The sequence below is a fragment of the Falco cherrug genome, chromosome 3 (genome assembly GCF_023634085.1).
Source record: "Falco cherrug isolate bFalChe1 chromosome 3, bFalChe1.pri, whole genome shotgun sequence".
Lineage (NCBI taxonomy): Eukaryota > Metazoa > Chordata > Aves > Falconiformes > Falconidae > Falco > Falco cherrug.
In genome coordinates this window covers 111,933,675-111,948,698 of record NC_073699.1, presented here as the reverse complement: position 1 = coordinate 111,948,698, position 15,024 = coordinate 111,933,675, and the positions used below count along the sequence as shown (strand labels likewise).

The 15,024-nt window shown below is 55.6% G+C and overlaps 1 protein-coding gene across 5 annotated transcripts in view; it reads left to right on the top strand.

Annotated features, from left to right (window-relative positions):
* Positions 1 to 9,650, top strand: part of KAZN (kazrin, periplakin interacting protein) — a 225,585-nt gene extending 215,935 nt beyond the window's left edge. For all 5 annotated transcript variants that reach the window (XM_055705111.1, XM_055705112.1, XM_055705114.1 and 2 more), the window contains 6 exons: positions 5,043 to 5,179; positions 5,582 to 5,752; positions 6,133 to 6,322; positions 6,521 to 6,651; positions 6,947 to 6,997; positions 7,577 to 9,650. In XM_055705111.1, the coding sequence (XP_055561086.1) occupies positions 5,043 to 5,179; positions 5,582 to 5,752; positions 6,133 to 6,322; positions 6,521 to 6,651; positions 6,947 to 6,997; positions 7,577 to 7,744 (848 nt within the window). In that variant the 3' untranslated portion in view covers positions 7,745 to 9,650. The remainder of the gene's footprint in view (positions 1 to 5,042; positions 5,180 to 5,581; positions 5,753 to 6,132; positions 6,323 to 6,520; positions 6,652 to 6,946; positions 6,998 to 7,576) is intronic.
* The last annotated feature ends 5,374 nt before the right edge of the window (positions 9,651 to 15,024 follow it).

The window sequence follows — 15,024 nt, the reverse complement described above, 5'->3', positions numbered from 1 at the left end:
GGCTGCGGCAAGCCCCCCGCAGAAACCCCCAGCACCCCTGGCTGGCTGCAGTGAAAGGGGGCGGCCAAGGAGTGGGAAGTTGGATGTCCCAGCAGATGGGTGTCCTGGTGGTTGGGCATCCAGCAGATGGGCGTCTCAGCCCTGGACCCAGCGGAGGAAGCCCCCTCCACCAAAAGGACGTGGGGCTCTGTACAGATAACCTGTTCTGCTCCTGTGAAGACCCACCTTAAAGTCACAGCACAAGTCGTTGACCAGCTTGGTGACCCCTGGGGCTCTGCTTTGGCAAGCCCTTGGCCTCGCAGCAGGGTGGTTGCAGGTAAATGCCCGCAAGGTGAACGCCTCACATGATTATTTTTTGTTGTTGTTGTTCCTGAAATTTGGCACTTTGCTCAAATCTGCCCCCACCGTACCTCCGTGTACCTGGGAGCGAGCGGTGCCTCTGCCCGACGCCGCGTGACATTGATGGCTTTGACAGCAAGACCATCTCCACAGACGGTGACGGCAGCGCCCGTTTAACTACAGAGCCTGCGACTCCTGCACAGGGCTGACTGATTTTATGGGTTAGTCATGGCGACAATGTTGAATTTCATGGTTGGGGCAGAGAAACAGGAGAAATTAAGTGAATGTTAATGGGACAGGATGGGTTTACGCGTTCCTCTTGCACAGGGCATTGCCGAGGCTGGAGCGGTGCCCCCCGAGCATGCCTTTCCCCGTGTTAGAGAAGAAGTACATGACTCAGTAAGTGTTAGTTGGCTCGGATCCCATTCCTGGTATGAAAATCCACCTTGTACCCAGCAAGGGAAGCGCTCACAAGCAGATGGGAGTCAGAGGTGGCCGTGTCCGCTGCCAGTGCCCTGCCTTGTGTTTGGGATCTGCCGCTTCATCCCGGGAGCAGGTAGCCAAGCAGAGGCAGGTTGCCGTGGCCCAAACATAGTGGGTTTCATCTAACATCCCATTACCAAGGAAGCCAAATTAATTATGATCCAGGTGTTCTCCAAGCAAACCTGGGCTAGATGGTGCAACCACCACTGCCTCACTTTCCCTTAATTAGATATTATTAATGTTGAAGGGATGGGATGGTATTTATCACAGCCCCCATCGTAGCAGGAAGATGCTCGGTTTTAGCAAGCAGCAGCTAATTCCCATCCAGGCTGGTGAGGTGTCAAGGCAGGGACCGTGGGGTGGTGGCACCATCGGTGGTGGCATCGCTGGGCGGCTCAGCTGTGCCTCTGCCCTGGCCAGGGATGTACCGCTCAGGCTGGCACATGGGAGCGGTTAGATTTCGGCTCATTAGGTAAAGGTAGAAACAGAAGGCTCTGGGGGGCAGGGATTTTTAATTGTTTTGGCTGCAAGAGGAGTCTGGTGTAGAGTGGGTCCCGTCACCACTCTGTGGCCATCATCCTTCTTCTCCGGAAGGAGCGATGCTCAGGGGATGGATCGTGTGGCAGGACGTGGAAGCTCAAATAACGGGAGCACAGGCTGACCTGCTACAGGACTAGCGGGGACGTGGGGGGCAGTGATGGGGGCTGGGGGGTCCACACCACTGTTCCCAACCTGTCTTGCCCACCGCTTGCTGCCAGGGCTGGTGCCAAGGTGCTGAGTCTGAGGGGGGGCTGGTGGGTTCCCCCTCTGCTTCTGCCATGTGCTGTGGGTGGGAGGGGAAAATAAATAATGCAAATAAGCTGCGTGAGGTAAACAGTTTCCACTCACGGTACAGGTTTAGGATTTCTTGCTTCTCTTGCTGTCTTGGGTCGACGAACAGGTCGGAGATTTTGCTGGAGCCCACCGTGCAGATGGGCGGGAGGGCGGGGTGTATTGAGCTGTTCCTGAGGGGGTGGGACACAGAAACGTGGCCCTGGGTTGTCAGATTAAAGAAAAAATTTCACCATTTCGTCTCCTGGGATGGCCCCGATGGCCAGTGAAAACCCACTTTATTGCCCCTTGGCTGCCCCTGCCGTCACACCGTGGATTGCAATGGCTCATTTTCCCTGGCTGAGTAATTAGCCAGGCTTGTTTGCTAAGAACCTATTAAGCTGCTGCACCAAGCGGTGCTCGGTCCAGGAGCCACTGGCAGCCCTAACTGCTCGCTTCTGCCTAACTTCTTATTTTTCTCCTGCCTCTTTCAATTAATTTCCTATTAATTGGGTTTGGAATTACGTTCTCAAATGGCTGATAAATCTTCTGTAAGCTGAGGAGCTAATCAGTTTCGGAGGAGGGAGAGTGCTGGTAATGGCAGGGAGGGAAAAAAAAGTGCATTAATTTTAGCAAATCTCTCAAATCCCAATTGAAACAAAAGGTAAATTGTCCATTGGGGTTAATAGGAAAGAAACTGCTCTTGCAGTAGCCAAAGTCCATTACCTTCCTGCTGCACTGCTTAGCCTGAATACTGGTAAATATTCAACCCTGGGAGGTGGTAGGTGCTCTTTTCCTAATAGTACTTCTGAACAGTTGTTGAATTTTTGGCAAGCGATGAAGTGTTTTCTGTAAATCTTTAAGGACCCTGAACGCTGCCACTAATTAAAACAGGTTGTATGCTATAGAGGACTCACTCTTTAATTAAATTCATTAGGAGCCTTTTGTTGTCTCCAGCATCATCCAGTGCAGATGTGACTTAAACTTTGGCAAGAGCCTCTCGGTATCCTCAAGGAAATGAAAAAATTCCTATATAAGTGTCACAAAGCGTTCAAGGGCTTGAAAACAGGGGTTTTGGCAGCGTGATGTCCTGCGGGGATGGGGCTGAGATGGACCCTGCCTGGGCAGGGTTCTGAGGGGCAGAAATTCCCCTGCTGGAGCCCAGGTCACCTAACATGTGCCCTGGAACGGCAGCCAGCATGGACGGTGGTGCTGGGTACCCGGCTCCGCGGGTCTGGCTCACTCCGCGCATCCTTCCTTCTGCTTTTGGAATGAGTTTTGAGGTCACGTGTGGTTAAAGACACGCAGGTGGTGGGAAGGGCTTTTTTAAGACCTTACCTGTAGTCCTCTTGCGGTTATTTTTAGATGGTTTCTGTAGGAATTTCCTAAGTGGGGAAAAAAGTAAGGAAAGTCCTGGTGTGGGAAGGAGCTCAGTTGTCCCAGGAGGAGTCATGTTCGTTGAAGCAGGCAAGGAGGAACCCCCAGTGCTCCCTGTCACAGGACAACGGGAATCGTTATGGCATTTCTTAGCTGGTTTGTTGTTTTTCCGTGTTTAGATTTACCTGCAATGCTTAATAGCAGAGTAGTTAGTCCGAAAAATCTCAAAATTTCAGCTCCCGGTTTTTAATGGATGACAATCTGTGTTGTCCCAAACGTCTCCCTCTTCTTCCACCCTGTGGTCTGATTTCCGCCCCCCCCAAACCTTTTCCTGCACTAACCTGCAAGCCCTTACTGGCTCCATCCCAAGCATCTCCCCAGCACACGTGTACAGCAACAACTGTGGACGGAAAGAAATTCCTTCCCGAGCACATCCCTCCGCGAGTCAGCAGTCCTGATGACCTGGGATGGGATGCGGGAGGTGGCTGCGGTGAGCTCGACAGCTGGCTGAGCAGGGGTGCTACTCTTCTTTAGGGGGCTGTGGCAGTGCATTACGCTGGTGCGTTACACACGGTGCTGTTAGTAGGTTATTCTGCCTGAGGATGCTGGTGTGGATCTAATATCAATGTTCTCCTTGCCTGCACACAGGTGGAAATGCTTTTATCTGAGTATTTAACAAAAAGCAGCTCCGGGGCTGAGGGTCCCCAGCCGAGGGAGGGTCCGCACAAGCCTTCCTGGGCTGGCGGAGGGCAGAGGCGCAAAGCCAAGGGTACCGAAGGTGCTCATTGCACAAAGGGAATTAATTTCCTCGTAAGCGTGCCGTGGTAATGGTTTTCTTGCATTCCTCCATCCAGTCTTTATCACACACGTGTCTCGTCGGGAGGAGCTGAGGCCCATCATGGGGCAGGATGAGCCCCCAGACAGAGTGACTCCTGACGGGGCGGGTGGGACGCACCGCCTGTGCTGAAACGCTCCTCCTGGGTTTCTTTAATAGAAATAGGTTGGACCCGTGTGTGGAGATGGGTCCCACTCGTGATGGTGCTGTCATCTGGAGGGTTTTGTAATACAGACAGCTCTCGGTGGGCTTGGGGCTGGTTTTTCTGGGGATTTGGAGGGGAGTTGGATTTATTATTTTTTTCTTATGGAGAGGGGTGAGTCACAAGGCTCAGCTGCTTGCAGTGCAGCGAGCGCTGGAGGGGCAGGGGTTGTTTCATACCATCCCACTCCCCTGAGAGCAGCACTTCCTCCGGGTGGAAAAGCACGCAGAGTCTGTCCTATAACAAAAAGCAATGTTTGCATTTTGATTCTGCGTATTATTTTTGGGGGGTGGGTTGTATCTGGAGCAGGGAGCCGCGGGGCATTTCTGCAGCGCTGCCAAGGACCAAGTTCAAGGCTTGGGCAAAGCCCTTAACGTGCGGAAATTACTGAAGCCCTTTGTCCTACGTGGTATTTCTCTAATGCCTCCCCGGTTTTACCAGACTTACAGCAAAGCTGTCCCCGGGTTGGTGGTCGGCGAGCATCCCTTGCTGGTGCGTGGGCGAGGGAAAACACAAAGGTCTTGATTTCCTCTGGGGGGCTGGCCAAACCCCCCCACATCGCATCCCGCTCCATCCCCATGCAGCATTGCTGAGCTGGAAGGGGGCACGCGGGGAGCCGTGCCCTGGGCTCGTGGGAGCGCTGCAGGAATCTGCCTGGCTGCTAAAAATAAACCGGTTGTGGTTTATTTATCCTGGAAGGGAGCAGCAGGTTTTCCTGCGCCGGGCCCTGTGGCTGCAGCAGCAGTTTTGCTCCCAAATCGCCTTCTGCAGGGGCTGAGCTGCCCCTTGGAGAGCAGGGGATGATTAGGAGCTACAGCAGCGATGCGATGGGCATTTCAGGGGGTTGCAGGGGAGCAGCGATGGGGATGAGTGGGCATCTGCACCCAGCCCAGCCCCAGGGTCATAATTTTGATGATTTTTCCTCGACAAGTAAAAGTGATGGAGGCAAAAGAAAGGTTCTGTGCCCCCACGCTCGAGCCGTCATCTCTCCTGCAGCCATGAAAGCCGACCGCAAACGCTTGAAGGCAGAGAAGACGGACCTGGTGAGCCAGATGCAGCAGCTGTACGCCACGCTGGAGAGCCGCGAGGAGCAGCTCCGCGACTTCATCAGGAACTACGAGCAGCATAGGAAAGTGAGCGTGGGAGCCCAGCGCCGGGGTCTCGTGGCGTGGGGGGCTGGCAGTGGCATGAGCGCAAGACCTGGGTTGCAATCGGGTGAAACTCTGCTCCCCTGCTGCAAGGGCTGGACTGGAGGGAGTTAAGGATAAATAAATCCCAGAGGAAATGTGGCCAGCGAGCCAGGTGTGGGGAATCGGTTGTAATTTTAAGCAGGTGCACGCCCGGCATCCCTTTTCGGGGGACCGGCCACATCCCACAGCTCCCTGCTTGCGGGCACAGGGCTCTTGCGACACCCAAAGGTGCTGCTTGCCCTTTGGCAAGGCAGAGGTCGGGTGGTCCCTGAGGGGATCACAGCAGAGGGGTTTGTAGTAGCAGGTGGGTTTCCCCTTCCTGATGGCCGCCCCGTGTCCCGGCAGGAGAGCGAGGACGCGGTGAAGGCACTGGCAAAGGAGAAGGACCTCCTGGAGCGGGAGAAGTGGGAGCTGCGGCGGCAAGCCAAGGAGGCGACGGACCACGCCAGTGCCCTCCGCTCCCAGCTCGACCTGAAAGACAACCGCATGAAGGAGCTGGAGGCCGAGCTGGCCATGGTGAGCTCGGAGACGCGGTGGGCACGTCTCAAGGGTCAGCCCTGCGCCAGGTGCTCGACTCAGCGGCTCCGGTGCTTCCAACGCCCTGGCAGGTTTTGCTGCGTGTATTGCCATATTGCATTGTTTGCCGCAGCGGTTGCATGCCTGCGTTCGCCGCAGTGCTTGCGTTATTGCAATAGTGGCAGAAAAAGTAAGAATCAAAAGTAAGACTCCATCGCTAAAGAGGAGCGGGTTATCCTCGGTGCAGGGAGCAACGGGTTCGGGTATTTACTTGCAAAGGGCAGGGCGGGTTGGCCGTGGCGTGTTGCTGCTGGTTCTGCAGTGCCGGGAGATGTGTTCATACGGTTTTCCCCCTCCACCACCTTGGTGTCCTTCCCCAGGCCAAGCAGTCCCTCGCCACGCTGACCAAGGACGTCCCCAAGCGCCACTCCTTGGCCATGCCGGGCGAGACGGTGCTGAACGGCAACCAGGAGTGGGTGATGCAGGCCGACCTCCCGCTGACGGCCGCCATCCGGCAGAGCCAGCAGACCCTCTACCACTCGCACCCCCAGCACCCGGCGGACCGGCAAGGTGGGCACCCCCTGGGGTCGGGGCACTGGCAAGTTCTCCGGGCCAAACCATTTCGGGGAGCTGCCTTATTCCCCCCAGAGGGAAAGGAAAACCAGGCACAACTTTCTGGCAGCGCTTCAGAGGCTTTGCAGGGCGTGGGTGTGATGTTTTTTGCTGGCGCGATGTTAACTCCCCAATGCCCCCTGCTCTGCTTTCCAGCGGTCAGAGTGAGTCCCTGTCACTCCCGGCAGCCGTCCATCATCTCCGACGCCTCCGCGGCCGAAGGTGACCGGTCATCCACGCCGAGTGACATCAACTCACCCCGGCATCGAACGCACTCACTCTGCAACGTAAGGCCACTACGGGGCAGGGGGGGGTGGGCTTGCCTCCCCACTCTGTGGGTCTGGCTGGGGAGATGGGTGCTGGGGATGCTGCGGGTCCTTCACTTCCCAGAGCGCTGCTGGGTTTGGGGATGGGGATGGGGATGGGTTGGAGGCGTAGTGGCCCAGAGAGCTGCGTCCCAGGGGGTTTATTGCAGCCCCACAGCCTTTCAGCTGCCCAAACAACCGGCTTTTTGCTGGGGGGGTGGGGGGTCCCAGGCTGAGTTGAGGCTGATACAGATGGATCCATCTCCTTCTGCCGCAGGGGGACAGTCCTGGACCAGTACAGAAGAACTTGCACAACCCAATCGTACAGGTAGGGCACAAAGCCCTGTTTAAATCCTGCTCGTGAGACCCTGTCCTGTGCTAGCAAGTACTTGGGGGGGCTGTCAGAGGCGGTGGCTGGGGCTTTTAGGGGAGGAAAAAAACACAGAAGCCTTACCATTCAGGATGGTAATCTCAGAATTCTGAGATTTTCCCTCAAATCCAGGTGATGCCGTAGGCAGTTGCTGTGCTCAGGGGCCATTGCAGTCTTAGTTTTGGTAAGGCACAGCCTAGATCAGGTTATTCTCCTGCATGTGCCCCTAAAACGTGGGGGTATTTTTGTAAGCCGCTTGCTCTGGTGTTAGATTTCTGGAGCCAAAATCCTGAAGCAGTTGGATGAAGAAACCAAAATCCCAGAAATGTGGGTAGAGGGCCCAATTTCACTGCAGATTCTATCGTGTATTTCAGAAATATTTTTATTTTTTGGTCCAGGGTCTTAATGTTGCTTTGGACCTGGACCCAAATCTGTTAGGGGACCTGGACCCTGTGGTCCATCATCCTTGTTGGGAGCTGGGGGTGAGGGGGTCAATGAAAAGCGCCGTGGCCAAACACGTGTCCTCTCCCCCCGCAGTCTCTAGAGGACCTGGAAGACCAGAAGCGGAAAAAGAAGAAAGAGAAGATGGGCTTCGGTTCCATCTCCAGGGTGTTTGCCCGGGGGAAGCAGCGCAAGTCCCTCGACCCCGGCCTCTTCGACGGTACGGCCCCCGACTACTACATCGAGGAGGATGCGGACTGGTGACCCCCCACCTCTCCCCGGCTCACCGCCACCGCTGTACATACCCCTGCCCCAGCCCCGCCTGTGGACGTGTGACCTGTTGTCTTGGGAGCGATGCAGCCGTGTCGTAACTTCAGTTTTTTCCTTTTTTTCATGGTGGTTTTTTGTATTTTTTTTTTCTTCCATACTGATAACTCCTCCGTTGTCACTTCAGTTTGTCCGTTTGGGTTTTTGTTGGTTTTGTTTTGGGGTTCTGTTCTTTTTTGGTTCTTTTTCCTTCTTCTTTTGACAAAACTTGAAACTTGAAGGACTGCTGTGTCTCTGTAAATACCCAAAATATTGTGCACTTTGTGCTTGTGACGTCTCTTGTCCGAAACCCGCTGTTTTCCGGAGCCCAGCCCGCGGGATGTCCTCGCCTGGGGACGAAGAACCTGCCCAGCTGAGGGACCTTAGAGAGAAAACACACACACACACAAAAAGGAAAAAAATGAAAAAAAAAAAATCTCATTCGCTGTGATGTCTTCCTGGCCGAACCCCGCGGAGGCGACACGGGCTGGTTGTAACGCCTGCCGGTCTGGAAATAAGTGTTTTAACGTTCCTTTTTAGTTGTTTTAATTTATTTGCACAAACCCAGAGGAGCTATTCTAACTAAATTATTGCAGAAGTTTTGGGATTTTTATATTTTTCCATGTCGGTTGGGATGGGGCGGGGAGGAAGAAGGGTGTGTTTGTACTGTACTGTCCTGGGAAGCTGCTGCTGGGGGGGACTGGACCGTGGACACCCCCCCCCACTGTGGGCACTCTTGGCCCCGTGGCTGCAGATGCCCCAGGAGCACTTAACGCCTTGGAAAACGCAAACTTAAATACATGCCAGAAAATCGGTCGGGGAGGGGGGGTGAAACTGGTGGGAGCTTTGCCCTCTGTCTTACCCCACATCTGGGGGGCTCACCCTTTGCTTCAAGTGAAATTTGGGGGATCTGGCATGAGCTGGGAGCAGGGGAGAGGTGATAGCCCGAGATATCCTGAGACGTCGCCCGGTCAGGGCTGGCCACCCCGCTTCCACGTGGGGTGTTACTGCTGTCGGGGGAGGGGCTGGGGAAATCGGTACGAGTCCCCGCCGGGGAGGTTTTTGTGGCACCGGGGTGATTTTGAGGCGCAGGTGGAGCTTGTGCTTCCGAATTCCCTGGGAATGCCCTGGGAGCAGCCCCCCGGCGCAGCCGCTGCTTCCCCTCCCCACTAACACACACCGCGCTCTGCTTATGCCAAGACAAGTACCTTATGCTTTAATGCTTACGATATAATTTTAAGCTCTTAAAAAAAATGTATTAAGATTTATTTAATGATGCTATAATAGTGTATTATTTTTCTTAATTCTGATACGCGCACCCCGGTTGAAAAAGGGGTATTTTTGTCTTAAATCACCGAACTAAACCGCTGATGCCCTCGCGCTGTGTATTCCTAAGGGATGATGCGGGGAGGCCATGGGGGGGCAAGTGGAGGGAGCAGCCCCCCGGGCTCTGCTGAGGGGAGGACCTGGGCTGGCAGGGCAGGCTTTGCCCCGTGGCATCTTTCTCCGCAGAGAAGCATTTTTATACGTTTTGTTGGGGTTTTGGGGTTTGGTTCGTTGGTTGGTTGTTTTTTTTTTGTTCTCCTTGCGTTTTTATAATTTAAACTATAAACCACCAGAACAGATGAGCAATTTCCTTGTTACTGAGTAGTTTCCTTTGCATTTCAGCTTTTTTGTAAATTAGGAAATAATTCTAAAAAGTACTAAGAGGATGATTTATTTAAAAGAGAACTTCGATAAATAGCATATGAATTATGGGTAACATTAGATTTAACTTTTCCCCATGTGAGTGGGGGAGAATCCTTGAAGGCATGGATGCAAATATAAAATTATAAAAGATCTAAATAAAGCTTATTTTAAAGTATGGGTGAGCTCCACGTGATTTAATTGCTTGTCCAACGGAGATGCTGGGCTGGCGTCGGCAGTGGCACATGGGCACAGGTGGGGTCCCTGGGGTGACAGGGATGCGGGAGACAGCTGCATCCCTGGACCAGCTCTTCCCCCGGACCAGCTGCCGGCCAAGCACTCACAGCCAGATGCGGTGATGCTGGTGGGAGGCCAGGGCTGTCGGTGCAGCTGTAAAAACAGCAAGTTTAAGGATTTAAGGTAAGTAAAGATTTGGGAATGTGGGGAAACGGCGAGATGTCCCTCTTGGATACAGAACGCGTAATGCTAAGGTGCAAGAGGAGCAGGTGGGGCAGAGAAATGAGGTGGTTTTGTGCTCTTAATGCTTGTTAGCAGATAAATTATTGTTACAGTTTTTTTATGGAGAGATATATTATTACTTTGTGGAAGGCATTGGTCACTTGTGCCAGCACCTCCAACGGGGCCAGGGGGCTGCGGGCAGGTGGCACCGGGTGGCTGGTGCCGTGGTGTGGCTGGGGAGGGCACGGTGTCCCGCGGGAAAGCATCCCCCAGCCCCGTTCCGTCATCAGAGCCGCTCAAGGTACACAAGCTACGATTGACTGGGGAAAAAAAAAATAAATGACCATTTCAGAAAAAACTTGCAATGATTTTCTGTTTTTCTAACCCATGAGGGTATAGTATAGATTGAAAGATGTACCTTTTTTTTTTTTCCTTTTTTTTTAACAGAAATGTCCTTCTGGGTTTGTGAGCAGCTGCAGAGCAGGTAAGAGCCACTGTAGTCTGAAATGATGGAGGGAGTTTGAGGAAGAAATAAAATAACAACAAACAAAGAAATACCTAGCAGCCAGCTGGCTGCCCAGCTCTGTCACCTGGAGCTGTAAGACTGGGAATTTAACATCGCATTAAAGTGACTGTGGATTGCAGCAGGGATGAGGCAGGAACAGACTGGCAGGATTTGCCAGGCTCGGAGCGGTTCCCTGCAAATCCTTGGTTTTGCCCTTGGTTTGCAGGGTGCGAGGGACAGGGTGCAGGTGCTTGCCCACCCCACCCACGGGTTTCAAAGCTGCGAGCACCCTTCAGCAGCGGGGAGTGCAGCAGGGCTGTGGGTGCAACACCAGTCCAGGCATGGGTCTTGCCTCTCAGCGGTTCTAGCAGGTGCTGTGGGACCATGATGGGTGTCCTGGGCCACCACCTGTCCCTGGTGAGGGGGAAACCGGTGTCATCGTCTCCACCAGGGCTGGTTGCACCAGGGCAAGCAGAGGGGGCTTGTTCCCTGCAGCCCACAGGTGCCCTGGGCTGGGAGATGTCTCCTTGGTGGCTTTGTTCCTCCCAGACCTGTTTTTCCCTGGCAGTGGAAGCCAGTATGCCTGGGCTGCAGGAACCTGACCCCGCTGCACGGCTGCTGCATCCTCTTGCACATCAGCTGCATCCCTGCTGCAGCGTGCTGCGATGCTGCCATCATGTGAGCAGTCCCCGAGCCGCATCTGGGCCTGGAGCCAGCAGCGTCGCAGCTGCCGAAGCCAGCGCAGGGGACACAGCAGCCGCCTCGGTGACACTGTGCCCATGGCCGGAGGCTCACGTGGCCAGTGGGGTACCCAAAGTCAACGACCCCCTGCAGCGCTCCCGGCTGGAGACCAGACCTCTTGGTGCCTTAGAGGCACGGAAAGGGCCAGACGAGCGAGGCCAGGCGGTTTGTCAGACCAGGCGTGTTTGGTTTCGGTCTGGCTGGCGGTGTTTCTGCACTTTGCACCCAGGATGTCGTTGCGCAGTCACACGCGCGTTTCCCCGGTGAGGACTTTTGACCAAGAAAGAAAAATGTCACGGCTCCATGCCCGGCATGGGGTGTTGTGCCGGGGCAGCCAGGGTACCCTGTGGAGGGGGGCACCTGGGGTCTGCTGCGCTCCTTCACCGGTGGGCAAGCGAGCTGTGCTCGCCCTGACGTTGTCTTCCAGCGCCGTTCCAACCGGAGCCGCGCACTAATAACCTGTAGATCAGGAGCGTGGTTGGAGGCTGCAGCAGGGGCGAGTCCCAGGGAGGTTTCCTGCCTCGGTGCTGACTCACCCCCCGCTTTAGGCAGGTTACCTCACCTCCCTGAGCTCTGCTTGGCACGAAGGAGCTCAACCTGCATACCCTAACTCCTGACTAAATCATCACGGCAGTTGGTGGAGTTAGATGCGGTCGGGCACAGGCTGCGGGTGATGGGGGCCACAAACGGTGGCATCTCCCTGAGTGCTGGTGACCAGGGCCGCTGCTGAGGCTGCTGGTTTGTTCCTTAGGATTGCTGGAAAATCTGGAAATGTTCCTGTCGTTTATTCACCTGGTTTCAGTGTTTTCCTTGAAGGTGTCTTCTGCTCCTACTGCTTGGTGTGTCCAAAGCCCATGTTGGAAATGCCTTTCTGAGTCCTCGCCCACGTAGCCCAGGGGATGCCTGTGAGCATCCCTCACCGCCGGCATCCTGCGTGGCCCCTGGGACGTCCCGCTCCGCTGAGCAAGCAATGTCCCTGCAACTTTCCCCCGTGTCAGCCTCTGTCCTTGGCTTCCCACCGCCCCAACCCGATGCAGCTGTGACACCAGCAGCAGCACGGACCAAGTTGCCCCGCTCCATCCGACTGGGACACTGAAGCTGCCATCAGGACCCATATCCAGAGCATAAGGTTTCCTTGGAGTTTTATCATTGCTGGTGAGTGGTTTCCCAGCAGTTCCCTGTTCTCTCGGGCACAAGCCATCACTTGCCATCTGCTCCTAATTTTGCAAAGCCACGTTAAACCTTCGCTCAGATCTTTTAAATATCTGGCCATGCAACACCACTGTAGCTCTTCTCTTCCAGCCCTGGTATCCTCAAGCCCTGGAAATCATATTCCCGAGCCCTCTCTTGTCCTGATCCAGCTGTTCCCTTCCCGATGGTACAAGCCAGGACGCAGAAGCCCGAAGGACAATGAAGAAGTTCCTCACCCCACCTCTTGTGCATTGCACTGGTGGCAAGGGGAGGGCTCTGCCCAGCCAAGCTGTACTTTGGCAAGGCAGGGCTAAGCCAGAGCATCACAGGGGAGATGCAGCAGCCCCCAGGCCGGCGCCAGGAGGAAGCAGCAGGTTACTTATTACTCTTATTATTAATACAGCAGCTGTATTTACAGTTTTCCAGGTTGCAGACATGGTGTGCACTTGAAATGACAGATGGTGACCTGGCATGGCGGTTAGACTGGTTGTACTGGAACCACGGTCCTCTGGCACCACATCACGGCACCCCCCGGGGATGCCCCACTGCCTCTGTAGCCAGCTTCTCGCCTCGCTGGGGAGATGCTTGCAGGAAGCGCAGGGTTGTGCCAGGTAGGAGCATGCAGAAAGCATAGAACCACAGAGCGGTTTGGGTGGGAAGGGACCGCACAGAGCACCCAGCTGCAGCCCCTGCCGTGGGCAGGGACCCCTCCCCCCAGCCCCGGCTGCTCCCAGCCCCGTCCAGCCTGGCCTTGGGCACTGCCAGGGCTGGGGCACCCGCAGCTGCTCTGGGCAGCCCGTGCCGGCGCCTCGCCGCCCTCACCGGGAGCAGTTTCTTCCCAAGATCCAACCTCAGTCTCCCCTCTTTCAGCTTAAAGCCATTCCGGCCTTGCCCTGTCACCACGTGCCCTCGTACAAAGCCCCCTCCTGCTTTCTCGTAGCCCCTTTATGTACCGGGAGGTGCCCCAAGGTCCCCCCGGCGCCGTCTCTCCCCCAGGCTGAGCAGCCCCAGCCCCCTCAGCCTGGCTCCGCAGCAGGGGGGCTCCAGCCCCTGGGTCACCTTCATGGTGATCCTGCCTCCCAGGCAGCTGCTTTTCCTCTTCCCCCCCTCCCCCCCCCCCCCACTTGCACAGCAGATTCCAGCCCCCAGCCCCGGCAGGTGGTCTCTACATCGGGCTCTAGAAACCAAGGCATGGGGAAGAGAGATACCAGTATAGACCAGCACACATTGGCTGGGAGCTGGGAGCTGGGATCTGAGGGAGCCCATCACCAAGCAGGCTGGGGACAGATTGTCATACCAGGGGCAAAGCTGGGGCTCCACCGTGTCCATGTCCCCACGGGAAACCTTGGGAAAGCTCGCCTGGGCTGGAGCGCTGGGAACTGGGTACTGGGCTTCGACTGGGAGCAGGCAGCCGTGGCATGGCCACCGAAGCCAGTTTGTCAGTGCAGATGGTACCTGGCAAATACTGTGCTCGTGTTTACCTGCACGCCGGCAGCGTGGCGAGCAAGGAGCCAGGCACTGGGAAGGGGCTGGAGGCAGCTGAGGGCAGGTTTGCCTGTGGCACGGCGGGGGTCGCCACCGCAGGGGCTTCTGCTCCTGCTCTGAGCAATGGGGCAGCAGTTCTGTTAACGCAGCCCAAGAAGGATTGTTTCATCAGTATTCGGGCTGCCCCGGGACCCCCTGGATTGTTCTCCCGTGCTGGTTGCCGGTGCAGTTTTGCAGGCCACGCGAAGAAATTCACCGTCCCCAGTGGCCAGCCTCTTGTGGAGGGGTGCGAGTGCCTGGGGCAAGGCTGGCCCCCAGCCCAGGGTGGGGGGAACCAAACCTCCCCCCTCCTGAAAGGCTGCTCTGTCAAGGGAAGGGGTGCCTCGGGGGCTGTGGCATCAGGGAGACCAACGGAGTAGGAACCTCAGCATCCTCTGCAGCCCCCCATGTGTTCTACTTCTAGTGCTAATTAACTGGAAAATACAACTCTCTGTATTAATATACACGTGCAATGTGGTGGCTCTGCTGCCCCAACTCAGATGGATGGGCTTTGCTTCTTTCAGGATGAGCCGTCTGGCTGCAGGTGTCCAGGAGCGGTGTGTCACCCAGAGCCGTGGGTTCGGCTTGCTGTTGGAAAAGTTTGAGGAACCCCGGGATGTGGCTGCGCTCTAGGCTGGGCTGGGCAGTGATGATTTTTACGTACATGTCGAGCACCTTTGAGCTACACAAAGCAAGGGAAGACTGCTGGTGAGCAATTTCTGCTGCTACGGCAGGGTAACATGAGTCCCTGGCATCTCTGCAAGTACCAAGGCATCAAAAGCCCCACTGAAAGGCCCTTTTGTTGCCTGCTGGTGGCTCCTGGTGGGGCGCCTCTTTCCTCCTTGGTACTCCTGTGCAAAGTCTCTATCTGGCATATTTGGCTGAACACCCCAGAGAGGTACCAGCTCACCCCAGACCAGGCAATGAGTTTTTGCAAGGGGGGGATTCAAGCAACCCCTAGATAAATACCTGTGCCAGAATGGCTGCTGGAGCTAGAAAGGCAAATGAGCCTCAGAAATGTCTGTAAAAGCATTAGCCTGCAGCAAAGCGCGGGGCAGAGGGAGGCAGGTGTGTTTGCATCCCATGCTCAGCCCTCTGAGGGGTGCGAGTGACTCCCTGGAATGGAAGGACG